The sequence below is a fragment of the Neopsephotus bourkii genome, unplaced genomic scaffold (genome assembly GCF_033783945.1).
Source record: "Neopsephotus bourkii isolate Nb327-2 ecotype Australia unplaced genomic scaffold, CSIRO-AGI_Nbou_v1 NB_936, whole genome shotgun sequence".
Lineage (NCBI taxonomy): Eukaryota > Metazoa > Chordata > Aves > Psittaciformes > Psittacidae > Neopsephotus > Neopsephotus bourkii.
In genome coordinates this window covers 196,662-222,899 of record NW_026901430.1, presented here as the reverse complement: position 1 = coordinate 222,899, position 26,238 = coordinate 196,662, and the positions used below count along the sequence as shown (strand labels likewise).

Genomic DNA, 26,238 nt, shown 5'->3' with positions numbered 1-26,238 from the left:
AATATCTGTCAATGCTCAACAATAAAGACATAGTGCTTCGGATGGGAAAAGATTAGCCCTTATCAGATTTACCAGTTGTCCAAGCAATACAGGATCAGGGATGCACACTGATTATGCTTAAGAGATACATCATGAAGTACAGAAGTGGTAGAGCTGCGGGTAGTAACCCAGCTTTTGGAATGCAGAGTCTTTGCTTTAATACGCTTTGAAACAACAGCAAAAAGCTCATTCCGGGGCTGTGTCCCAGGGCTGCTCTCTTCCCCATGTTGCTCTGCCTGCTACAAGGATCAGATTTCATGGTTTATTGTTCTCCCTCCAACTGGCCACCATCCACATTCTTCTCCCGCACAAAGCTGCACCTCTTGCTCAAAAGAAGGAAGCATTATGCCTTCTTTTCGTAAATTTTAGTCACATTTACAAACACACACACACACACACACAGAGCAAGGGGATGACTTCTACACATTCCAAGGAATGCTGCTGGTTTTTGTTGAGTGAATTTCTGTGAATGAGGCTGAAAAAGGCAACTTTCCACCAGAAGGTTACTAATTTTTGAAGATGGTGAAGTTGTGTCCCCTGTCTTCTGAACCTTTAACATACTGCCTTTTAATGAAACAAGTGCTTCATGCTTGAAAAGTCACATTCATCACCTGCCTTAGGAAGGAATTAGGAAGGAGATGCTGCAAAGCTCAAATTCAGCTCTGGATACACTGCTGGAAATCAAAACCACAGTCATTGGAACTACTTTCCTACAATGGAGTAAAATTGGTGCACAGCAGGTCAGGTCCAAAATTTCAGTATCAAACGTCTCAATGAAAGTAAGAAGTCTGTTGCAGACAAATAACAGATCAACATGCTAGAGTCAAAGAAACACAGCAAATACCCCAGAATTTTAAGGTTTCTCACCTAGAGTTTTTTTTTTCCATGTAATTTTTCTTTTAATTCAGCATTCAGGGTCCATTGTATTCTACAAGGTTTGCAGTAAAGTCATCAAAGCCGAACAAAATGCTCCACTCCTCAACATCCACCATCTTTCTTCCACAGCTCAACAGACTGTACAACTGAAGCACTGGCATCTGGTGTGTAATTATTGTAGCATAAGTGTTCCTTGTAAAATGAGGGAGGCACCATAATCTTACCTAACTAGTCTGAAAATGTAAAGTGCTCATCACCTGTAATCACTGCCTTAACTGTCCTTGATCTTTACTAATAGCCACCGGATTATAACAACTCTCTCTCAGATGGTGAGAATCAGCTAAAACACAGCACAGGCAGAAAAGGAAAGTTGCTGGAAGAGGGGCTATTTTGGCCAATTAAAGAAACTCAGTGCAGGAATTTTTCCCATTTTCTTTTGGCTAATCAGTGATGGAGGGGGTTCAGAGGTGTAAGACAAAAATGCAAAATGCAAAGCAGGGAAAACTAGGGCAGAGGAAACCTCAGGAATCCAACAGGGATGTGGCAATTCCACCCAGCAGCAGAGCCAGAAAAAAGAAATATGCGCAAAGGTTATGGACACACGATCAAAAGCGATCGTGTTACTGCAGTTAACAACTTACTAGCCATCATCTGAGATGCAGTGAAGCACCAGGAAGGTATTCTTCACCCATGCTGCTCCTGACCAAACCATTTGATGGGCTGTAATGCACGAAGCTGCAGCAATTTACTCATTTCAATCTCACTGCCCATCCATACTCTTAGATCCCAAGCCAGAAAGACTCTCTGTGATTTATTTGGGTCTCACTGCACACAAACAGGGTCTTCACATGCTTATAGTAACATAATTGCTTCAGGCCTTCATTAAATTAGGGGCCTTACATTGATAACCCTTTAAAGTGAACTATCGATCATATTGTTACATGTTACGTATTTGGATAAGCAGATTTGGAGAGTCACCAGTTCTGCCGATTTGTCTGTTTTAAGCTGCTGTATTGAAATACTGAGTACTGAGTGTGCACAACTTGAAGGATAGTGACTTGATCACTTGATCCTAAAGTGGCATAATGAGAACGCACCTCACTGATTTACTACAAAGAAGCTGTAACTATCCCCTTATTTCTCATTGCTACCATAAGACAAGGTTACACCAAGTCACCTATATTGAAGAAATCTACCTCCACTGAAGAAATCCACCGCTGTAAGAACCACTAACTTAGCAGTGAAGAAGAGCAAAATAATCCAGGCTCTGGAGCATATTCCCCAGCTAAGCACCACACTCTCCAGCAAATCCTAGCAAGGCTTCAGAAATCAAGCTCTGTTTTGCTGGGTGAGAAGCATTTCAATCCTTCATGAGGAGTTGGTAGAGTTCCTGTGTGTGCAACTAAGCAACTTGAAGGATTCTGCTTCCAAAGCTGGTTCAGCCTAACAAGGTATGTGGCTTTGGTGGTGAGATTCAATGTTTCATACTATTCTTGCTAGCAAATAATAGCCATTTATTCCTCATACCCAGGCTGCTCTCAGACTGAGCCCTCATGTCCTTCCTTGCCCTGAAGTCCCCGTTCACAGTAAATCTCTGATGCAGAGTGGTAGGAGGGGACGGCACTTTGCGCCTCTCCTTGAGTCTCTCAGGGAGAAATTGCTGGAGAGAAATCAGGGCTGTGTCTCACTGCTGCCAGCTGCAGTTTTGCATTTACCAGCTCTGTTGGTATCACAGATCAACAGAGGGTGGGGAATGGCCCTCAGCCAAGCAGGGCATTGCTCCTGGCAAGTGCTAGCAACAGGTATTTCAAGTTACCTCTGCTATTCAGTAGCTGTTGACCTGCTGTACATGGGAGTCATATTTTAACTTCGCTTCTCACCCCACCTGATCTTTTCTAGCCTCAGAAGCGTAACACAAAGAGTAACTTCTTGAAGGGCACTAAGAAAAGATACTCTCACTAAAAGATGATGAGAAACATGTTACAGGAACATCCATACAGCTTACAATATAAGCCAACTAAGAATACATAACAAAATATAGCTCCGTGCTAGATCTGTGAAGAAAATTAACTCTATCCCAGCCAAAACCAGCACAATCACCTCTACACATAAAAATAATCCATTTTAGAGGCATAAGATGTGTTTTGCCTAATGGCACAAAAGTTCTCCACTTGGCTAGAAGAGACAATGCACAGTGGAATTACAGGACATTTCAACTAAAGAAATAAAGTTACTCTGACAACACCAGCACAATGGCATTGCCTTGTCCATGCTTACACTGCACGCACCCCAGAAGTTCAGTGGCGTCACATTTGAAACACCAAGGAAAGTAAAAGTAAGAAAGCAAACAACTCAGTATTTTTCACACAAGCCCTATCATACAGAAGAGATGTTCTCACCTGTCTGCTCTGAGATGGCAACGTGGCAGGCTGCATGTGCCTCTGCATCCGATGTGGCTGCATCAGCTGCCGAAACTGCTGCTGCAGAAACTGGCTGTTGTTAGTCTGCTGGGGTGGCTGTGCAGCTGGAGATGGCTGCTGGTGCTGCGGCTGTTGCTGCTGGAGATAGTGAATGAGGGACTGCTGCCCTTGTCCTGCTGTCAGAGGTGGTATCTTTTGAGTAGCTGACTCTGAGGCAAAGTGAGACAGTGGTTTGGTGTTATTGAAAGAAAACTGGTCTTGGCTAACAGGGCTGTCAGCCACCAGACCTGGCTGCAAGCTAGTGGATGGCTGTTGCATAATTATGTTCATATTTTTGGACTGGTTTGTAGTCATTGATTTAAAAAGCGAGCTCTGCATATTCGTGGGGTTGCTGGTGGGAGTGATGTTAGAGATTAATGTACCTTGGGGACTGAAGGGCTGCTGATGCAGAGCTGGGCTTGACAGCTTTTCTGGCCTGTATGGTGGTGAAGGCCCAGTATTTGTGGAGGCCATGCTGGCAACCAAGTTGTTCTGTGGACTTTTAATGCTGTTGGCTGGTAAGCTGGCTGCTGTCAGGGTGGGCAGCATGGAACTCTGTGGGCTGAAGGGCTGCTGGTTCAGAGCTGGGCTGGAGAGCTTCTCAGACCCATAGGGAGGAGAGGGGCCACTGGATGGGGTGCTGCTGGAAGTCATGCTTGAAAGCAGGGTGTTTTGAGGACTCTGAATGTTGTTTCCTTGTAAATTATTAGCAGGCATGCCAGACACCATTACACTTTGAGGACTGAAAGGTTGATGGTGTGGGGATGATCCTGGTCTGTAAGGTGGAGAGAGACCAGGAGGAGACATAGTTGGCCAGCTAGGAGGCTGTACTGGTTGCTTAGTAGTAGACACCTGCTTGCTAGCTGCCAGCTGCTTTAGCTGCTGAGCGTGCCAGTTGGAGCCAGGTAGGTTGGGTAAGGGTACTGGAAGCATAGGTGGTGGCTGGTTCTTGCTCTGAGCTGCTGTAGAGATGGGCGATGCAACAGGTTTGTTTGAGGAAGGAACTTGGAAGTTGGCTCCAGCAGATGATGGTCTCATCTGAGGAGATCCTCCACTGGTTGGATTGCAACCCGGAGAAAAATCTTTGTTAGCAACATGGTTCTCCAAGTGAGAAGTCTGTGGGGAGGACTTTGGAGTGGTACTTATGCTTGGTTGAGAATGATTCAGCCCAAGTGGCTCTTCAGCCTTGCTGCACAAAATCTTCTCCAGATCCAGGTCATTGGGAGAAGGATCGGGCATTTTTGTCAGCTCTTCCAATAGATCTTGCAGCTCTTGGTCCACAGACTGCAAGCTGTTCCCTTTCTCGTCATAGTGGACAATGTTACTGTTTTGCGCTCCTATTGATCCCTTCTGATTTATTTCGGTGTTGGGTGGCACTGAAAATGGGGAACCAATGCCACCACCATTTATGTGATTGTTTTCAAGGAGCACTGGATGACCTGCGACTCCCAGGGAGGAAGCACTGTGACCAGTGGAGAATGAAGAACTTTGCATTTCTGGACACGCCACATTCGGATTGGCACCTTGGCCCATGGCAAGGTTTACATCATCAAGACAAAGTCTTTTACTGTCATTTGGGAAAATGACATCAGGCACACCGCTGGAGGCAGGAGAGCTGTCATCTTCCAGTTTCCTTTTAATGGATCCCTGTAACTGTGAAAATAAAAAAGGAAGAAGAAAGGATCCATTATTGACCTTATTCTAACATGTTTTGAAGCTCCACACTGTAACACTGGGTTGGAGATAAAGAAAATTAAATCATATAATTAAAAACCCAATCATCTCAGGCAAATTCAATCAGGATTTAAGTGTGTGCAACTTCATTGAAATCAAAAGAATTATAGTCAAACAAAGGCTAAATCTCACATATTGGCCTTACAACAGATGTTAAAACTATACAGTACTGTCTGTCATGTGAACTGTAATAGAAGTTTTTTAAATAGTTTCTGGTTCCATTTCAATTAAGACATTACACTCCCTGCATAACAAACATGCCTACATTTTTATGATAACATTTTTTAGGTCTAAATGGCAAATCTGAATGAAAGCCTGGACTGAATTTAGTGACCTTCTGCCAGTGACTCAGATTAAATTCAGACCTGGGACAACTAAATTGTTTTACATTCTTTATAGGCAGGACATCTGAAATAACTGGCATACTTTCTAAACAAACCAGACCAAAACAAATTCTCAACTATCTATCTAAACAGACTTTCAAACCTCCAACTCACAGATGTTTTGGATTTCAGAAACAGTAAATAACCTCTTATTTTTTGTTTATTCATCTAAGGCAGTATGAGCTTTATTCTTTTGAAGGATTGCAAGTCATTCACAAAAATGGAAGTGGTTTCAAAATGTATCAAATAAGTATTTTGATCTACAAGAATTCGTAAGGTTATAAATCCACAAATCTTAGGGGAAAAAATCTGCCTTCAAACTGAGAACAACACTTCTAATACTAATTTAGCACGATATGGCAGTCTCTTCCAAATATAATCATCCGTGGCTTTCAGTTTTAAGAAGCATGACCTCTATATCATAGGATTAATCAGACATTAACATTGCTGCTTCAAGTTAAGGGAAATAAGAATTATGTTCTTATTTATCAATAGAGGGAGGTAGCATTTTGATAACTATCTAATCAGCAATGGGAAAACCATAGAAGGTTCCTCTAAGGCAGCTCCCAGTAAAGCCTCTCCCTGCTCTGGACTACAATTGCAAGTGCTACCAGTCATGTAGTGCCATGAAAAAAGATCACATCTAATATCAGCTCATATCACCAGAAAAGTCCCACCACCTAATCCCAGCGTAACCAGGTGCATTCTAGGGCTGTGGTGGGTGATGACTAACTTCTACATTTTACACTAACGATTGAGCACATCACAGTTTTGCCTGAGAATCACTACACAACAGCCAGCAACTTTGGTGCTCTTAGAGCACCATCGCCACAGGGTGTGTGGAGGCTGCAAGGCACAAGGTGGGCATACCTTGTGTGGCTCCTTCTGCAAAGAAGGCCACTGTCTCCCCACTAAATTCAGCCTATTTTCAAGCAGTCCTGAACATGCTTTATTCTGACCTGGGAACATGGGAGAGCTGCCCAGTGGCTCACTCAGTTGGACTCACACGAGTGCTGTCTCATCACTTATTTCTGATTTGGTGGGCAGAGAGAAGGTTGCAGGTTTGTGCCTACAGTTGCTTAGGCTACAGATGCAGTTTAGGATTAGTACTGGTCATTGCCATGATAGCATCCATCTTATCCAGACATTTAGAGGAGAGTGAGAAGATACAAGCTAATTGTACATGATCATCATGGCACATGGAAAAGCAGGCCTGCATGCTACACGGAGCTGCTGATCAGCTTTTAAGAGGAGTTTACCTACCCTCTGCCAACAGATGCAGCAGTTTTGCATGGCACTGTGACAAAGACTTTGACATGGATATTTTCCCCTTACCCTCTAAGAGCTAACCCTCACTAGAGCAATGAATACTGCTCCCCTGTGACCTCCAGTTGCATTGCTTTCACATGGGCTACACTCAAAAACCACTGGCAAGTGAGAGCCAGTGCTGGAGCGTTGCTTTCAGCCGCTGTTCAGAGGTTACCCCACAGTCCTCCTTGGTCACAGTGCTACGTGTGGTTTGAATGGGTGGTCTGCGAGACACTGCCTTCACAGCTCGCCAGAGACAGCTGAAGCATCAGAAATCTGATTATTCCTCTAGGCTGATGAGACCAAAATTTGCTTAGCTTTGGGAAATGGAACAAGGCCTAAATCTTCTCCCAAGCGTGGGTCTAATGATGGATGAAATTGTTTTCCTTCATTTTCTGTGTTAAAACTAAGCCAGAGCTGCATGTTTCAACAAATGTTGCCCTGTGTAGGCTGAAACATGTTGGTAGAGCATAACTACATACATTTAAACCCAGACACCTATAGAGAATCTGTACAGGGGTTTCACACATCCAAAATAAACACAGCATGTTCTCAAGTTGCACCCTGGGAACCTTCAGGCAGGAAGTGGTGGGGGATCTCCCACACTTGGCCAGCTGACATGCTGGCATGCATGTCCTTGCCAGTGCTGCTTCTGCCATAGGACATTCCTATGCGCTGAGTTAGTGGGGAAAAATTTGGGCTTTCTAAACACTTTGAAAAATAGCTTTTTAACTGATGCACTGGGGAATAAATGTGATGGGAAAACAAAGCTCCATTTCCCCAAGACTGTTACTAGATATAAACAGATAAATAAGGCCATAGCTTTCGGATGGCATGGGCATTCCGAAACTGGGGCTTTAAATAGGTTTTTAAACAGGATGTTGTTGCTTAGCCCACGCAAGAAGCCTGGCCGTAAGAGAGGCAGTGAAATGAGCTGATGTGTTGTGTTCTCTTGAAAACCAAGCCTTCTGTTTCCCAGGTGAACAATTGCACAAGGACTGTAAAATCTGGAACGCCAGTTTCCCCAGGTGCAGGCAGGGGTAACTCCTCACAGTTTAGTAGCATTGCTAGGTTTGACTACAGCCCCAAATTTGAGAGAGGAAGACTCCGTCCTTAAAGCAACTCAAGAAATCATAGAATAATTTTGGTGAGAAGGAATGCCTGTGTATCATGAGCCCTCCGCTTCAAACAGATCACAGATGAAAAAAGCAGACCACAGCATTTCACCAAGCGCATAAGCATGAAGTATTAGGTACATGCAGAAATCTTTTCTTGGGCTGGCTGGGGTTCAGTATTCCCCACTGAAACACAGGTGGTTGTGACTCCATACAAATATGTTAACAACAACAGTGGGAGGAGATCATCAGTGAGGCAGTACAACTTCAAGCACCAGGAGGTTTTGAGGTAACTAATTCAAGAAGCTGCTTGTACCAGATCATGCAGCCAGTGCTCTCAAGACATTTTAAGACCTTGTCTTCAAAGTCTATAGCTTATGCTATTTGACAAAATCAACAGAAACAAGAAAACCACTACAATATGTTCTTTCCTTGCTCTGCTGATTAGTATATTGGGCAGCTCAAATTGAATACCTGAGAAGTGAATAGAAATATTCTAGAAACACAGAACACACACACACACACACACACACACACACATTAAGCTGGCTGGAGGCTGTTATGGCTAAGTATGGGAAATCTCCATTCATATATGCAAGCAAGGACAAAGCAGACAAGCAGCAAAGAGACTCTTGCGACCTTGTCAAAATTCATTAAAATGCATTGGCATGCACAGCCTCACTTCAGTTTGAGAATACCTGGAAAACAAAGGCAGGCCCTCCAGTTTGGGGAATATCTGATTATGAGTCCTCCATTATCTCAGGTTTGCTTTTATAAGTGTGAGTGCCATGATCCCAGCACTACCATCCTTTCAAAACCAACAGGCTGTCTTTCTGGGAGAGATCCAAGTTACAAATGACTAGCACTGCTACTTCACAATGGCAGTGTAACAAGAATAAGTAATAGCTGTTTACCCTGCCCTGTCTGAGGAAGCCATACAGCTGTGGTTACAAACATCTAGTTTGTTCAATGCTACCTCTTTGCACAGAACCGATTCTGGACAGAGCACTCCACAGGCTTCTCTTGTGCAAAGAAGACAAGGTGGCCTCGGCAAGCAAAACTAGGCCTCGGCTGCACCCTCTCCTAGACCAAGCTCTCTGAACTTGCCCACTCCGGTCACTTTTGGCATCAGGCTCTTTCCAAACTCAGGAGGTGGTGCTGACCTTGAGTAACTTACTATTTCTCAATGAAAGGAGAAAGGAAGGCTGGACGTGGCAAAAACTGAAGGAGAGATCAGAGTGTTAATAAACACACACTATGGTGGTTCCATTGAATTTTAATAACCAATTGAATGGACACCTCTGGACTGGCTCTCTGCCTTGCTGTCACTCAGCCTTTCTCCCTTAACACATCAGCTGTCCTTGGTGACCACTGGCTGGCCCTGCTGCCAGCCCCTGTTAATTCTCCACCCATTGCTTGCTCCTTTACCTGCATGGTGTCCATGAGGACAAAGCCACTGTGGTCTGCTCAGAAGAGCCTCATTTCTCCAGCCTTGCAGCAATCCCCTTCCACCAGAAATAAGCCAAATCAAACTCGAGATTCCTATTTAGGTCAATGCAATGCATAAATGAGAGAGAGACAATACGTTAGGTAAGGTATTTCTGTGCCTCATCCTAGCTTCTGCAGCAACTGCAGGGTGATAATTATTGATCTGCAGGCACCCCACCCCACTCACTGCTACTGAGAGATCCAACCTACAGCAGTGATTCCCACACCTACATGTTTCTTCAAGCAAGAACTGGGCCCAATGGGACCTTGAACTGATATCTGTAGAGTCTGCACTGTGTCGTCCTTTGGTGGCTGCTCTACCTTCCGTTGCCTCCAGCATGCACCATAGCTGGTGGAGACTCTCTTGATTTAATAGCACAAAATGGATCCATGGATCCATGCCTGGGATCTCCAGACAGGGAACCAGATAACCTTCTTTCACTGGGAGTCTCAAGACCCTTGTAATTCTCAGGAAATGCCACCTGTTGGTTTTAATCTTTATTCCACAGACGAAAGAGAAATGATGGTAAAAGGAGATGGGGCAGGTGGGGAAAAATTGTATCTCACTAAGATACGGGGATTTGCTAGTGTTGTGGTAGCTTTGTACAAAGCCTTTCAGAACAAGACCCCAGTGCCTCAGAAACCTGGGGAATCCAGGTCACCAACAGGCTGCTAAGATCTGTCATAGCTGAATTATTTTCATAGAGATTACTTTTTGTTGGAAGGGCTGAGCAATGCAACAGCACGAGGGAACTGAAGTCTTCTTTCCAGTGTTGGTTTTTTTTCAAGATATATTTCAATCTGTTTTTTTCCCTTGCAAAGTATAAAACTTGAGCATAAAGTTTGCTCAACTGAGCTGACCAGAGAATCTATCACACTCTGTGTCTTGCAAACGCTAGACACTGCCAAAACTGGAAATATGTATTTGCCGGAGGCAAACTGCAGCGTTCAGCGATCAAGACTTCAGTCTCCATGGCTTCAACAAGCTTCAGCGAGACCTATCTGCCCATCAGCCCAAAATGTTTCTATCTGTTCTGACAAAAACAGTCATGTAATGGGAAAATGGAACTGGCAATTTTCCATATAAAACAAGAAAACTTCATAAATGTTTATTCTGTGCCTTAAATACACAATTTGTAAAGGTCTGTGCTCTCCACTGATCATTTATCCACACTCTAAATAGATTTTAATGTTCTACTAATCTTTGAGGACAGCACATGAAAAAGAGGTGAGAATCTGACTGTGTGTGTGAAGGCTGGAAAGCGGATTTGATATAATACTACCTTTTAAATGGCAGCAGCTACTTGAAGGCCTTCTTGAATGATCAGATGTGCTGCTTTCAGTAGAAGGCTGGTTTGCACGAGCAACAAATCCCTGATGCTCATGGGCAAAGATCCTGCTTAAGTAAAGCAGAACCTGGCACTGCATTAAGTGCATTTAGCACATCTGCAAGTTTCCATTAGTGCATGCTGGCTGCAGTTTGGTAACAAACGCTCATGTTTTGTATCTGAATCCAGGAAAAAAATGCCTCCTGCTGACCAGTGGGTAGCCAAAGCAGTCCTTGACTATGAGGAACATAAACTATACTTTATCAAAGTCACATCTCAGGCTACAAGGAGAACTCAAGGAGGCTGAAGCAATTAAAACTACCGTTCACTTTCTCCATACCAAGATTAAACATAAGCTAAAATCACATTCCTCCTACTGCTTTGGGCTGTTTGACCCTTCTGATTCCAAATGATTTCAGCATGGGTGGACATAAAGTTGTCATTTCACATTGTCAGGAAAGAGATCACATTGTGATTCCAAGCTGCCAAAGACATGTTTCACCATGCTCAGAAATAGCAATACCCTAAGTCCTCAGCTAAAGAGTACCAGAGTAAAGTTTGCTTTGGGGTCTGCTGGTTATCTGTAGGCTGGAAAGGTGGCAGATCTGTTTGCAATGAGGTGTGGCAGTAGAGAAAGGATTATGAATAGGGAAAATTCACAGGGTAGACTTCCTTCTATTCATTACGCTCATGGAAACAGGCAAATGGAAGGGAGGATAAAGGAAGAGGAACTGGGGATATAAGCATTCATTTTAACCTTGAAAGGACAGTGGTTATTACCTAGCTTGCATGCATTATGTGGATTATTTTTGCCTGGAAATACAGCTTCTCCCAATCTATAATTTACAGTGGCAATAAGAAATCTGCTGCCTTTAAAACAAGCATATTAACATAGATTGGAAGTTGCTACTTAAGCTATGCACTTGCAAACCACCTAAACACCACTGCTACATTTCTAGAACTCGATCAGGACCACAAACATCAGTCGCATTGATGGAAGTGTGCTGTGATCCTTTGCCCCATTACTGTCACCACTCATTGTGATCTCTAGTTATTCCCTCAATAAATTAGGAACCTCAAGCTGTGTTAGAAGAAAAAGAAGACAAGGTGTGTGCTTTCCCTTAATAATATGGCGATGCTCCCTGTTGTGAGTGCAAAAACATAGTAACAGCACTGTTGCTCCCGTGCGTGTATGCATCACCTAGATCTGAGCCGACAGACATAGCAGAGCCCATGACAAGGTTTTGCTTGCTCGCACAGTTGCTCCATAGCTACCATCAATCCCCCTTCCCCATTGCACTGTTGCAGTTTCTCATTTGACTCTGAAACATGTAAACTTTTCAATGGTGACTGCTGACCTGGCACTTCCTTTTGTCTATGTGGCCTCCTTCCCCAAGTTACCATGCAGCATAGGAAGCAATCCTGACTGCAAATACTCAGAACTGCACTGTTCAGCTAGTAAGTGCGAAAATCCAAAACATCATGACAATACAAAACCGGAAAGATGTGATCTTACAGTAAGCTTAAACCACAGAAACTAACAGGAAATACAACCTGGACAACCAAGAGCCTAAGGTATTAGCTTTTTTTATTTCCAATCTTAACCAAAAATTAAAGGGAAGGAGATACTACAAATATGATTCTCATACCGATTTGTGGGAATGCAATTGTGCTCATAACGACAGAAATATGTGACCTATACCCTGCTTTATCATACAAAGCAGCAAGTTTGTGAACAAGGTTTTTCTAATTACCCTTGTGTAAATTACAGGCAACATCACTACTATCTGTGTGAAGGTACCAATGTAGGATTAGTTCCAAGGAGAAGAAACACATTGCCAAGAAAACACCTGTTTTGCTGTCACACACAACCCAGCTTCACACAAGAGACAGAGTAACATTCACTTACAGAAAAGCAAAAAGGAAAAAACCATCCTGAACCAGAAGCTTTGCTACTTTTCAGGTCAGGCAGAATTACCAATCTCATTTAGAAAGCACCAACAGAGATCTGCCCTATCAAAACAAATGTTCAGAGCCTTCCCATCTTGTCTTTCCTTAGCAATTCATCTGCCTTCGGTATTAAAAGCACTGTTGGAATAGAAATTTTTCTAGGAGAAAAACTGCTGTTGACAAATGGATCTGGAGGAACAGGACTACTGCTTGCTCCTGTGTTGTACTGCTAGCAGGAGATCTCTGTACAGATGCCTCTTAATCAGTCATCTGAAGACTTACAGCAATCACGTCATGCATATTGTTTGGCTGTAACTTCCACATTCCATTTAATGACAAGTGTTACTAACTAGACAGCTGAAGACAGAACAAGTTCTCTGCCTCTTAGTTTTTAAGCTGTAGTACAAGAGCATTTCGTTCATATCTGGCCATAAATCAAGATCAATCATAGACTCAATGCCTTTCCATCAGTATTACCTCATCTTACCTCAGTTTTAATACTGGCAGTATTGTTTTATATCCTTTTTTATAGTCCATTAATTTCAAAGTCCTATGGAACACTTCGCAGTAATTTTGTAGACTACATTAATTTCTCACAGCAATAGCTAGGCTGGAGAATTGCAGATCTTCTCCACTGAGCAAAAAGTGATGTTTTTGCTACTTGGGTCTACTGGGATTTGAAAGCTACTTTTCTCTCTTCTTTTTTTCAGCCCCTAACACTGGCACAGTTATGCAATGACCAGAAGTTAACAAAAGCTGTGTAAGAAACAGGCTGTGCATGTTACTTAATTATGAGGTAGGTTTACCATTTGCTAGATAACCAAATAAAATCCAGGCTGACACTTCTTTTGAGCAACATACTGCATTATTTTTCAAGATCCTGAAAGCCTGATTTGATAAAACTGCAGGTTCCGTTTTGTCAAAAGGTATGGCTGGGGAATTAGCAGCCTGGAGGCAAAGCCTTCAATTAGGTCAAACCTGGGGACAAAAAGCTCTCCAATTCTCAGACCAATAAGGAACAATGGGATTTCAGTGTGGAAAAGGAGCATTTTTGTTACAAAAGCTGAAGTACTCGCACTTACTCTCCCAAAGAGTAACAGCTACCACCTCACCTGTGCGGCTGCCCCCAAAGGCTCCCACTGTGCTGCCTTACGCCTGACTGCTGAGCAGCCTTCTGCTCACTTGCTGCACTGGAAAGCAATATATTACTGCATCCAGAGCTCTTCTGGAGGCTTGGCAGAGGACACAACGTTTAAAAGAGCAGTTTGAAGTTTCTCCTAAGTGCTATCAGAAACTGAAGCACAACCCTAAGAAGGATGGAATAAACGGGCAAGGAACGTATTCTCTCCTACACATCCATCCAGGGCCTCTGTTAGTCTCCTGGATGTTCCTCTGCCTTTCAAGTAATGAAACAATGAACTGGATATTGATTAATACAGAAACATAAAAACAAGCCTCACTTAGAGTAAAAGGGATCGTCAATGCAGTGAGTCTCTTACTGAATGTGGGTGTAGAGAGAAGTTTTTATACAGCCAAAAGCAGAAATGTTTTGGAAAGCAGAAGAGTCTGGTGATGCATGTTTAATCTGTTTCTGACTACTTTGTTTTATCCTACCACTTTCATCTTTACCTATATAGCAACTCCAATATTCTCAGCATGCATTAATTGGAATAGGAATGAGCTACACTGAAAATACATTATTTGTAGGGTTCCTTCCTCCTGGACCAGCAGGATGACTGGACAAGCACACAGCTCTGGCTCCAACGACACACATGCTTTGAACAGTAGCTGTTATATACCTAAGGGCTTTAAAGTGAAAACAGTGGTACTAAAACCCCCAAGCCAAACACAGACCATTGCCCCAGTCCTAAAGCCCTATATAAAAAAAAGCCCTACATAAAGCTGTTGAAATTCTGGCCTCAATGAAAGAAATACTTTGGGACACTGACTTCAGCAGGGATGGGGTTTCACTCTTGCTTTTTCATTATTAACAACTAAAGGAGTGAGTTAAAAAATACACAGTATTTGGAGAAATTGTCTCCAGCAGAAAATGCAATGCCGAAGTTACTTGGTTTTTAGCCAGAGAACCTCTTGACTTGCTATAGATACCAGTTCCCCTCTGTCCTAGAAGCAATGTTAATCACACATTCATCACTGCAAATTGACAACATAAATGCTGACTTGTGCAAACAATGTTAGAGAAAATGGTGTTCTTGCTTCAGAAATGAATTACACAGCCTTTTAAGCTTTCTACACTTCTCAGTTTTATGTAAACTCTAATTTCTAAGCCTTTGTTCTACCTTTAAAGGTCACACAGTTGAAAGCTATGAAGCATAGCATGTGTTCCCACTGATATTAAAATACTGTTTACTAAATCATGCATATAAATGTAAAGAAGAAACTGTTTGCAACCTACTGTGTTAATAAGCGATGATTTATCAGACAACACGGTTCCAAGTATCAACATGTGGAATGTTAAAATCTGATCTTAATCACAATATGTGATTATTTTTTTGGGTTGCTTTTTGAAGTAAAGTCTCCACATTGCCATGCAATCACCCTAACTTGTGATGGCACTGTATCTGACTGATTAAACTCTTAATCTTGCCAATGCTTGACTTCTGGAATACAAGCGGTCTTTTTAGAGTTGAGCATATGATTGCACATTTGCAAGATCAGGATTTCATTTGCATATTCAAATTGCAAAACTGCATCTTCCCTGTGTTTGTGTAAGGCCAACTATAGCACTCCAAATGCTAAACAACCACTGTAGAGCTGGACAGTATTTTTAGCATCTCTGTGATGCACTTCTATCTTTAGCTGCTGTGTTCACAAACAATCCCACAGGACACTGCATAGCTAACATAGCTTGGGCTCTTCACCACATTCAGCTTTTCTTCCAAAACATGATGAAAGCAGACTATACAACAGGCCAGTTCAGGATCTGCCAAAGTTTCCTTAGATGCTTTGTCTTGAGTGGGGCAGAGCTGTATCAAAGTACTAAAACATTAAAACATGAGAGCATTCTGCTCTGGAGTGGCAATGGAGCTTGCTGTGACTTCCTCAGGGGAAAATACAGCTCTGTACTCTGAGTTTGCACTGTGCAGATAAATCAAGGAGGTCAGTGAAGGATTTCTGATGCTGTTCCCTAACAGGATGTGCCCATAGGTTCATGGCAAATTTCTGGTCAAAGCTTAACCCTGCAAGAGAAGTTAATAATTGAACTTGCCAAGTGATCACGTCTAAATCCAACTGCACCTTGTTTTTACAAAGAGGCATATTAAACCAGTGAGCCATTTTATTAGACTCATGCTCATGTAACAAAAACATGTGTTAGCTCTTGAGTGCCAAGTATCATCCTGGAGGGTTACCAATCCCTGCTACAGATTTTGTAGCCAGACTGCAGTTATCTGTCACAACAGAGGAGGTAGTTTTGAACACACAGAATGAAGGATGCTGCTCTGTTTGGGAATACTTTACAGAGTCCTGGTCTCTTTGTAAAACTCTAGGAAAGAGATGTACTGCACAGTGGGGAAGAGCTTGAAACTTCCTGCTGACTGGAGTGAGACTATCTTGTGGAAGCCTCTTGGACAGCTGGGGCATGGCCCCAAGCTTGCTCCAACATTCCCTAGGGGAACTTTTGAAAATGGCTGCAGCACCACAAGCTCCAACATGCAGCTGTAGCAGCTGGGTCAAGTCTGAGTGCATAGGAAGTGTTTTTAGAGACATCTGCATAAGGCGTTTCAAAACTACAGGTTTACCACAAAGAGAGAAACGACTCATCGTGGGAATGGCAGCATTAATCAGATGACTGACCTTTGAAGCTTCAAATCTGAAATGCTTTCCACACTGAGCTGGAGCTGCATATGGAGACAATAGCCTCCGATATCTTGATTTACAGATGAAGCACTGATGGAACCCCATATATACTGTTAATGGTGAAGGGAAGGGAATTATGTAAAGGAACTATTATTTTCATTAAGTGCCTTAGCTGAGGCTTGCAGATGAATCTAGATGCTTGGCTCCAATTTAATGTCAAGGGGATAAGATAACCTGAAAATCCTGAGAAAACCTTAGACCTTGTGAGTGCTTCACAAATGGGCTCCTCATTTTCCCATTTACACTTATCTTCTCTTCCATTACGATGTGCTATTGAACACTCTGTTATTAAAATTCTTTACATGATAAGAGGACTTTCCAAACAAAACGTGTTCATCAGCTTTCTCTACCCTACCACAGGTATGGCTGTATGTCTGACAGATGTGAGACCTGGGGAAATGGCATCAGGGCCAGAAGGGTGCCTCTTGGCTCTGCAACCAGAGCAAGGCTGAGATGCACCGGAGGCAGCAGCATGTACTGTATGCTATACCTACAATACCTTTCTGTGGTTTTTCTTCTTAAAAAAGAGAAAGGTATTTTTTCCTTTTAAGCATAGCACATGTTCAATGAAGAATATCACAGTTAATCATTCAAAGCATTCACATTATGTAACATTAGCACCAGGTTAAAGATAAAAGGAAAAAAATCCTGCGGGTGGCTTTGCTTTTTCTGAGCCTTTTTGTACAGGGCTTAATTTTTAAATGAGCAGAGACTTCCCCTCTAACCAGGATGTGAGGTTGACATCCTGGGGTATGGTCCTCATCCCACTAAGGGCTCCTCAACTGGAAACTGTGGGTTGCAAGACTTGGAATTTACTAAGAAACAATACTACAGGAAAACTCACTGTGAACATCAACAGAAAATTACCCTTCCATTTTCTAATAGACAGTGTCTGGAGTTGAGCAAACACATTCTTGAAAGGTCAGAACACTTAAACTGTAGGTACCTCATTTAGGATGAAAAAAATTTGTTGCCTCTTAGTTACGACGTTTCAGTTTACCCACAAGAATTACACTACTTCCCCTAAAAGATTTCAAGCCCAAGAGCATGCTTTTCTCCCAGTGCTGTAAAGTGAAGGTAAAACTCTTTCTGTAGTATCACTCGTCACTGAATCCAGTGGTTTGTCAAGAATATAGCCATTCCTCCCCAGAGGCCTCGAGCCACCAGCAGACACGTGTATGGGGATACCCTGTCTGCCTTCTAGGAGAAGGGGCTGGAAGAGCCTGACCCTCCTGGGTAGGAACTGATGGAAAGCTGCTGCCCAGGCAAGCCACATGACCATTTGCACCAAAGTTTGCAGACCTGAACGAAGTATGAAATCTCCTAAAATACAGAGCTGGAGGGTGGGCAGCTCTTCATGTTTTCTGACAGAATGGGAGGAACTTCCTCTTTCAGTTACAGTTACACAGTCAAGTGAGGATATAACTGCTGTAACGGTCAGGAAACGACTGTCGTGTCCGGACAGCACTACAGAGTGTTACTGGGGAGCTGCAAGGCCATTGCAAACTGGGAACAAAAGTTTGGATTTGCTGGAAGTGCTCCGATCTGTCACTAAGCACAGTGTTGTGTCCACCTTCAAGTGTCAGGGCATTAAGGGACTTGAAGGAACACCAGTTTAACCCTAGGCCTAAGAGATGAGATTCACTTCATTCCAGTGGAGCAGCTTGAGGTCACTTCATCACTTTAGACCGTATTTCTTCCCTAGGGCTCAGACATCCTGAGGCCAAGGCTGCACTGAGCTACCTCTGGGAGTAATTACTGTGGGTGAGCACTGCGTTAATGTGACCCACTGTGCTGGGCCATGCTGGGACTTCATCAGGACATTGTGTGCACTGTGCCCAGGTAGTCTGAGCAATATCAAGCTGAATTTTACTGAGAGGATGTCCCCTTAGCTTATTCAGTGCTGGTAAACAGGGATGTCTTAGGCATGGTAAGATGACTGCTCTCTATAAGAAATGACAGCCCCTCAGGTGGAAGTTGCTGAACTCCAGCTGTGAAGAGCTGACTGACTGCAAATGCAGTGGAGGTTGAAAAAGGTTAGCCACTAAAAGTGGTTGAGGGTAGCCATTTTATTTTATATTGGCACAGAGGATGTCAGGCACTGTTTTTTAGAAGGGAACACAACTTCTTCAAATGGACTAACTTGAGCACTTCAGTGTGCTTACCATGGCTGCAACCCCTCTCCTTCATCCTTGCCACTATGCAAAGTTCCTGCCAGCTTAGCTTTAGTCCTTGGCTGTATTTCCAGCAACATCGTTGGCATCAAAAATGCATTTCTCAAGTCTCTCATTGCCAAGTTTCTAAAGGACAGCCAACTTTTCTTCTGAACCAAAATTTTCAGTAGAGTCTCTCCTAGTGCCCAGCAGTGCCCTCGGTGCCACATCATAGTGTAGCACATACCAGCCCCATACACCTCATCCCATTGCTGTGGTTGCTTTGGAGTAAGAGAGTTCCAGTTCTTCAAAACAAACCTATTACCTACTGAGGCTGTTTGTGGAGACTGCAAAGAAACTGTACCTGGTTTCCTGTGCTTCAGTCGCTGTGATGTAGTCACACGCTCAATCACACATGATACAGGAAATGAGCAGGAAACGTCAACCTTATGTATTGCAGCAATTTTTTCCCTTCCCTCCATGCCACATCTGAGCAGCACGCCAAGGCCTGACCTTGCACTTTTTAGTGCAGCCTTTCTTATGCAAACATTTGAGTCAGGTCTGGACCCAAACTGAATAAAAAGCCAAATACATTGCCTATTTTTTTAATGCAAAAGGTGGATACCCCACTTCATGCCTATTTGTATTCACATCTAAGACAAACTCCGCGGTTTTAACTGAATTTTGTAAGATCAATAAAAATTAAAAATGCAACCTATCTTTTACTCCTTCTGGTACCAGTATAAAGACTGTTAAAGAACTGATATTCCTGGACCTCTGCAGATGTGAGAGGTGCTGATGCAGTACTATAATTAAGCACATGTATTAGGAGGTTTCAGCTGTTATATTTCTCCCTCTCCCTGTTACAGTCATCTTAATTTTGCTTCCATTAAAAAATGCAAGGCAGAAATTCAACAAAGACCTGTTCCTTCCCCTTACTTCTTTACACAATCATTTGGACAGTGGATGTTAAATAGTACTTTTCTAACCTGGCAGGATTTCATATCTCCTTTATCGTTTATTGTGTAAACGACAACAGGGAGTAAGGAAATAATAAAAATACCCCTCTTTGCCTCTTAAACACCTTAAGTTGAAATACAATTTTCCTCTTTTCTTTCCCTGTTCATTATACATGAATTGGGAAAGATAAATGCCAACTGTATCCTTAAAGGAAAAATGTACCACAATTTATCAATCTTCCAATAAGAAAAAAAAATAAAAAATCTTTGTCCTCATGGATTAGTCCGTCCTTTCTATGACAGACAGTTGTCTTGCCTTTCCGAAGTTTCTATTTACTTCCAAGAAAACCTGCCTTATTATATCGCTGGAGAATCTACAGGTCCTAACTGACCATCCAGCACCTTCCAAATCCTGCCAATTGTACTGCTAATGACTTTCCAAGAATCAAATCTATATTATAGTTGGTCACCACCAGTTAAGAATTAACTCACAATACTGAACCCAATTTGAGATATTTTGTGTTGGTACACAGCAAGACACCAAAAATAACACATGGGAGAAATGTGGTGACATTGGGGTAGTCTTTTGATTTAAGGAAGTTTTTTCTCCATCAGCACACTTCGTCTTCCCTTACACAGTATTTCCTGATTTTTGCAAGACAAATCTGTTCTGTAACAAGACAGACACTAAGCCAGAAGTGTCAATATGACTAACTCCCTGAAAATAAACTTTGCTCATTTACAATACAGCACCTCTAATGCAAGACATGAAATTGAATTGCAGAGAAGTAGCTTACTGGGTTGCCTGCAAGTGAGCTGCACTGACAGCAAAAGGCAAAGCATGATTGCTTAACCTAGCCAAGAAAATACAATCCCTGCAAGAACTGCAGCATGAGCTGACCAGATGCTGTGTCACCGCACTTGTTCACCAGGCTGTTGTGCAAGATGAGATTTTGCTGGTCAATAAGGGGATGGGGCTCTGCCCTGAGCATGCCTCTGGCAGCTCTTGCAAAATGACTCTGACAACACCAGCTCACTGGGACTGCTCATTTAATTATGCCAAAGCAGAACTGCAACAGTATTCCTAGACAGTTCTTGCATTGCCACAGTCTGGATCTCTCATTGCCACATCGTAGTTTTGGGTTTCGGAAAGAGATTGAATTTTTTTTCCCCTAAAATGTGTAGAAGCTCATGAATTGAATGGGAGAGAAGGAAAATTAACCTCAAGTGCATTTTCTTTACTTGTTAATGGTTTGTGCTTAACTCTAAGGGTAATCCAAGAACAAGGAGGAATTTTTGTTAGCCCTTAAAAATGTGTTTATCTCCATATAAGAAAGCGGCAGGAGCCTTCAATAGTACCTCATATGTTCCTGGTCTCTGAAACACATGGCTGTCAAATAACTAAATACTTTTAATAGAAACCTGGTCCATTAATGATCGCAACCACCACAGAGTCATGTGAGAACAGCAAACCACCCCAGGAAGAGCCGTGGAAGTCTTTCCATGCTTAACAAAATGCTATTTACAGTAAGAGTAATAATGCAACCTCTATTGCTGCTTTGCCTCCCTCTCCGACACATCTGCACACAACTTTCCACTGGCTCCTGATACACATGTAAAAAAGCAAAGCTTGCCTTTTCCTGTGCTCACTTCCTCGTGGGTGCACCTTTGTGCAGATGGCCTCCCAGGACCCATGTGCCACACTCCAGTGCCAACCGCAGATCCTGTGGGGTCCAGGCTTTCCACTGCCTCATGCATCAAACATGTTTCTGTCTGGGTGTCTCAGCGCTTGTCAGTAATATGTTTTAAAATAAAAGCAGAAATTTTTCTTTTCCCCTCTGAAATCTGTCTTTGCAATATTCTATATTCACAATAATCTGTGCTATTCTGTTTTATAACTGGACCTGAGCTGCTGAAACAACTAGAAACTTTCCTACTGATTTCAGTGGGTGTTCCTCTGCGTATCTACCCACGGTTAGCACTTTTGAGAACATATTTTATAATGATACCAGCACTTATTCTCATCTTCCACATACCTGTGCTCATAAAGAGATTTTATTGTTTCTGCACTCACCATATCTGACCTGTTTCAAACCCCATGTGCAGTACAAGTAACTGTACTACGCGGAAGAGAAAGTATGTGTCTAACACAAACATTTATCATTACAAACCCTTAGACAACAATCGAGCTAAACCTAGCATAAACTGCAGTGCAAGCTGTGCTTGCAAGTGAAAGGGGGCCCTGAAAGTGCAATTTGCATCTAATGTTTTTGCCGTTAGCTCAAGCTTTGGGTGAAACAAAATACCCCAAACTCATCAGACAGGTGGAATAAACTGGAAGTGAAGTCTGTGGCAATCCCACTTGGTGTGTGGGAAGAAGCATGCTCACTTGACAGGCAAGGTGAGGCTACATCCTGTGGTGAAGGTTTAATTTCTGTAATTTTTATTTCTGAAAACAGCTCAATCTCCCACATTTTAAGTGTGTTCATGAAGGAATTCCTAACAATGGTAAATCTGTGTGCAATGCCTTCCTCAAATCTTCTCCCTTCCACATCTAGGACTTTCCAGGACATCTAGCTGCTTTCCAGCCAAAGCACTGGACTATAGAAATGGGCTGCTCTGATTTATAACTGAGGTGTTTAAAAACAGGCAATCTAGGTATTGACTTGATAGCCCACAATGTCTGCAGTCAGCAAAACTTAAAAAATGCAAAATATTGACAAGATCAGACAAATACATAATGAGGGAGTTATTAAAATGCAAATTGCCTGCCTTCTGGTCCTCCTGTGGTGTACGGCACAGGACCCCAGAGCATGCATCTAGCCCAGCCTCCCTCTAACTCTATGCCAGTTGTAAGTGGAGAGAGAAATGGAGCTGGGGAAAATGAAGGGGCAGAGATATCACAGGCCAGATGGATGGGTCCCCACATCCCAGGGGACCCCAAAGAGAGACAGTGACTGCATGGGAACGGGAGGCATTGTGATGTGCAAGGAACAAGCAACCACCACGCACTGGACCCCAGGCCTTCACAGGATTTCAGAGAAGCTCTGGTCGCAAGTTGGTGAAACCTGGCATCGAAATTCCTGAAAGGCAATGCATTAAGTTAGCAAAAAAAAAAGAGTCCAAGGAAAGGGTATGGTGGAAATCCTCTCTACCCAGTCTGTTCCAAGATGCTTGAACCTGGCTTTAAGAAGAGAAAGCCAAGTGCCCTGAGCCAGTTTGAGAAGTCCTAGATGGAAGGTGAGAGTATCATTACAAGCAATATAATTCCCTCCTTTCTCATCTCTGCCCCTAACATTTTCTTCTCCTTTAAATAGCCTTATAATCCTGTAGACTGTCTGGTATACACTTATTATTTCACCTTGCAGACACATTCTTGTAAGTCTGAGGGCTGTGTATGCGTCTAGATGTCTATAATAGAACAAGTAAAATAACACCATTCCCAGCTGTGGGCTGGATGATCCAAGCCCCCACCAGGAGAAAGCTTTGATGGATATTACAATTTTATGCAGTGCATTTCAATCATATTAATATTGCTCTAACGATCTCCAAAAAACTATGCCAATAGAGACAGTGACACCCAATTAACAGGCAAACACTAAGGGGGAGGTTAAATGCTAATTTTACATTGGCATTTAGTCTAAGAACTTCATTTTGCCATCTTCTATTTTAGACTGTAGCCATCCCACCTTGTGCTGTGCTTCCATCCATTCTTAGTATTATGTGTATCACAGTAATTCCTTGCATAACAGAGAAGGTCACAATTGCTGGTGCTAGATACCAGCCCAAAACCAGAAGAAAAGATGGGTCTCTGCTGCCAGGCACTTGCAGTAACTCTGAACTTAAGCTTTATTGAGATCTGGTACAGGGTGTTAAAGTGATGGTTCAGATGGACATGGCAACTTGGTGCTCCTGCAAACACATCAAGAGGAAAAGGACACTGCAGTGATATGATCTCAGTATCTGGTTGGGAGCATCCATAGGCAGTGTGGAGTCAGGCAGGCAAAAGGTGGGTGAGCCTCCTTCACCATTACTGAGGGCCACTAATATGAAGTCAGTTCTTTATCTGATCTTTCAGATACATAAAATCCAATACGGATCGCTCTTAACACACGCAGATAACAGCAAAGGTACAGAAACAAATTGAAAATTAGTGCAGCATACTTGAAGCTACAGCCAGGACTGTGGTAAAGCTGTGTTGAACTTACAGAGAAATTAGATCCCTCGTTAACTGTGGATAGATGTACAACTATCCAAATTTAAACTTCCTCCTCTCCCCAGCTCACCACAATCATTACAAATCATGCAGCTGAATGAAAGCTGAAAAAGCACTTGGAGCTCAGCAATTTTGCTGTGGTGAGTCCAATAATAAATGAGGGAACAGGGGTGGCAGCACTGATAATCTTTACATCAAAAACACATTTTCTGCAAAGTAACCTCCTATTGTTCATATGTAAAATACATCATGCTGCTACTGGGAAACAAACTGCCCTGCATTTTATACATAGTAATTTTATTATAGATTACCTCTGACCGTGACACCTTTTCTCTTGAATAAATGCACAAGATGCACAACATGGATGGATTATGTTATGCTGCTCTAGACAGTGGTTCAAAATGCAGTGTTGGAGGGATATTTCTACTGTGCAGTATCACACATGAATTATTTACAAAAGGAATGAAAACAGAGCAAAGCTTTATCTGTCCAACTCAAGTCAGCTCCTGAAACATGCTGCTAACCATCCCCCTGCTCCCAAGTCAAAGGGGCTGGAGGCAGAACAGTACCCAGGGGCCCTGGTCCCTACAGTATCTCTTCCTGGTCTTCTCATCTTTCTCCCTGAAGCAATTAAAAGCCAATCTCTTTTCCGCTTGTCACTCTCTCTGAAGGGACAATGGCTAGGTGGGATGTAGTTGTGTAAGTGCTAGGTCTTTTTCCTAAAGCTAAAAACATGCAGGTAGATGCAAGCAGCCTTGACCATGTGCAGGAAAATCTAGTCCATTGCTTATCAGTTAATTTGGCTTCACACCAAGAGTAACACTGCTATAAAGGGCCAACACAGTGTGAAAAAGGAGCTGTTCTACCAGAATACACTCTGTTAATGCTTGTTGAACTGATATTTCTCCTAGGACAACGGCTCAAAACACGTTTAGACTATTGTACTAGGCACGGCAGGGAATGGAGCAGCAGGCTGGCTTCTCTCTTATGTCACTAAACAAGAGGCAGACCAAAATAAATAAATACATATATATCTCTTAAAAATCAAATGTGGGACACATTCTCACAGCACCATCTTTCACCAAAAACATGTACTGGGTTTTAAACAAAAATCCCCACCACCACAGCAGGAAAAAGCACCGAAAAGTCAAAAATTCCAGACTCACTACACTTATTGTAATTGTCCATTATAAGAAGAGCCCTCTAGTTATGTGAAATGACATTACCTCACAGCCCCAGGCTCCCCGTGCTATGCACAGGAAGGAAGCAGACACACATCTCTTTAAAAGCCGTTTCCTCTCTGCTCTATTAATTTCAGAGATTAAGCAAGCCACTCCTTTGTGGCATAATAGAGCGAGATAGAGCCATTGTGTTTGCGGAGAGTCCTGCTCGCTGTTTTTCCACCTCTGAGAAGGGGATGCCATAGCACTTTGTTCTCGGATGAAAAACCAGAAACTTGTAGCAGCCCTAAAGCCCCCCCTGCTCTTAAATCACAGTTTCGGCACGAAAGAAGCCAATAGCCCTATTCCTTTCCCCCAGCCACCAATGAACATTTCAGTATCACACTGACACAGTTTAGGATGGGAAAAAATCCCAGTCACATCAGATGAGGAATTCTCTTTTCAAGGGCCATGAACCAAGAGGACTTAATCAGGATTTTTTTGCCTGGACACAAAATCCCACCTTCCCGCTGCTTCCTGCAGTGCTGGAGCTGAGGCACTAAAATCACCATCATTTTTTTCTTTTAAGAAATTATACATCCTTTTTTGCTCTTTTGCCTTCACAGCACAAAATCCCTTCAGCACGTACAGGTGCCTGATGACCTGTCATGATACAGAGGCCATCAGCTCTCCATTTCAGAGAATATCAGCACATCTGATGTTGGAGCCTGGGATTACACAGGCTACAAAAGTGACCACCAGCTGACCAGAGCCTCAGCTATTCCTGAAGTATTTTTGAAGGATAAAGAGAGAAGCAAGAGATTTGGACAACATCAGAGCAAGTTAGGATCCCCACTCCAAGCCTGGGCTTTTCAATTTCCTTTTAAAACTTAACATATATGATTTATCAGCAACTTCCCAGATTTCTTTCCACTGTTAAGCAAACAAGGTTGGAAACACAGGACCTTTCTGTAGTCAACTGCCATAGGAAATACCACTTCACAGGGGCACACAGATCTGCAGAATCCTTGAGACTAGTTCCCATTTTTGCGGTGTGTAAACACAGCCATTACTCAATAGAAATGTCATCAGCAGCAAATGGATTTTAGGAGGAGGAAAAGGATAACACACCCGGAGCATCAGAAGCAGCAGGAGAAAAAGTGATGTGCTGGCTGGAGCCAGAACACTTTC

At 42.8% G+C, this 26,238-nt stretch overlaps 1 protein-coding gene across 3 annotated transcripts in view; it reads right to left on the bottom strand.

The window, feature by feature from the left end:
• The window catches only part of MAMLD1 (mastermind like domain containing 1), a 120,570-nt gene that overhangs the window by 29,060 nt on the left and 65,272 nt on the right, over window positions 1-26,238 (bottom strand). For 2 of the 3 annotated variants that reach the window (XM_061357975.1, XM_061357974.1), the window contains exon 2: window positions 3,315-5,027. In XM_061357975.1, coding sequence (XP_061213959.1) covers window positions 3,315-5,027 — 1,713 coding nt within the window. Of the gene's footprint in view, window positions 1-3,314; window positions 5,028-26,178; window positions 26,221-26,238 lie in introns of those variants that run through there. The other variant, XM_061357976.1, reaches the window with a different exon arrangement.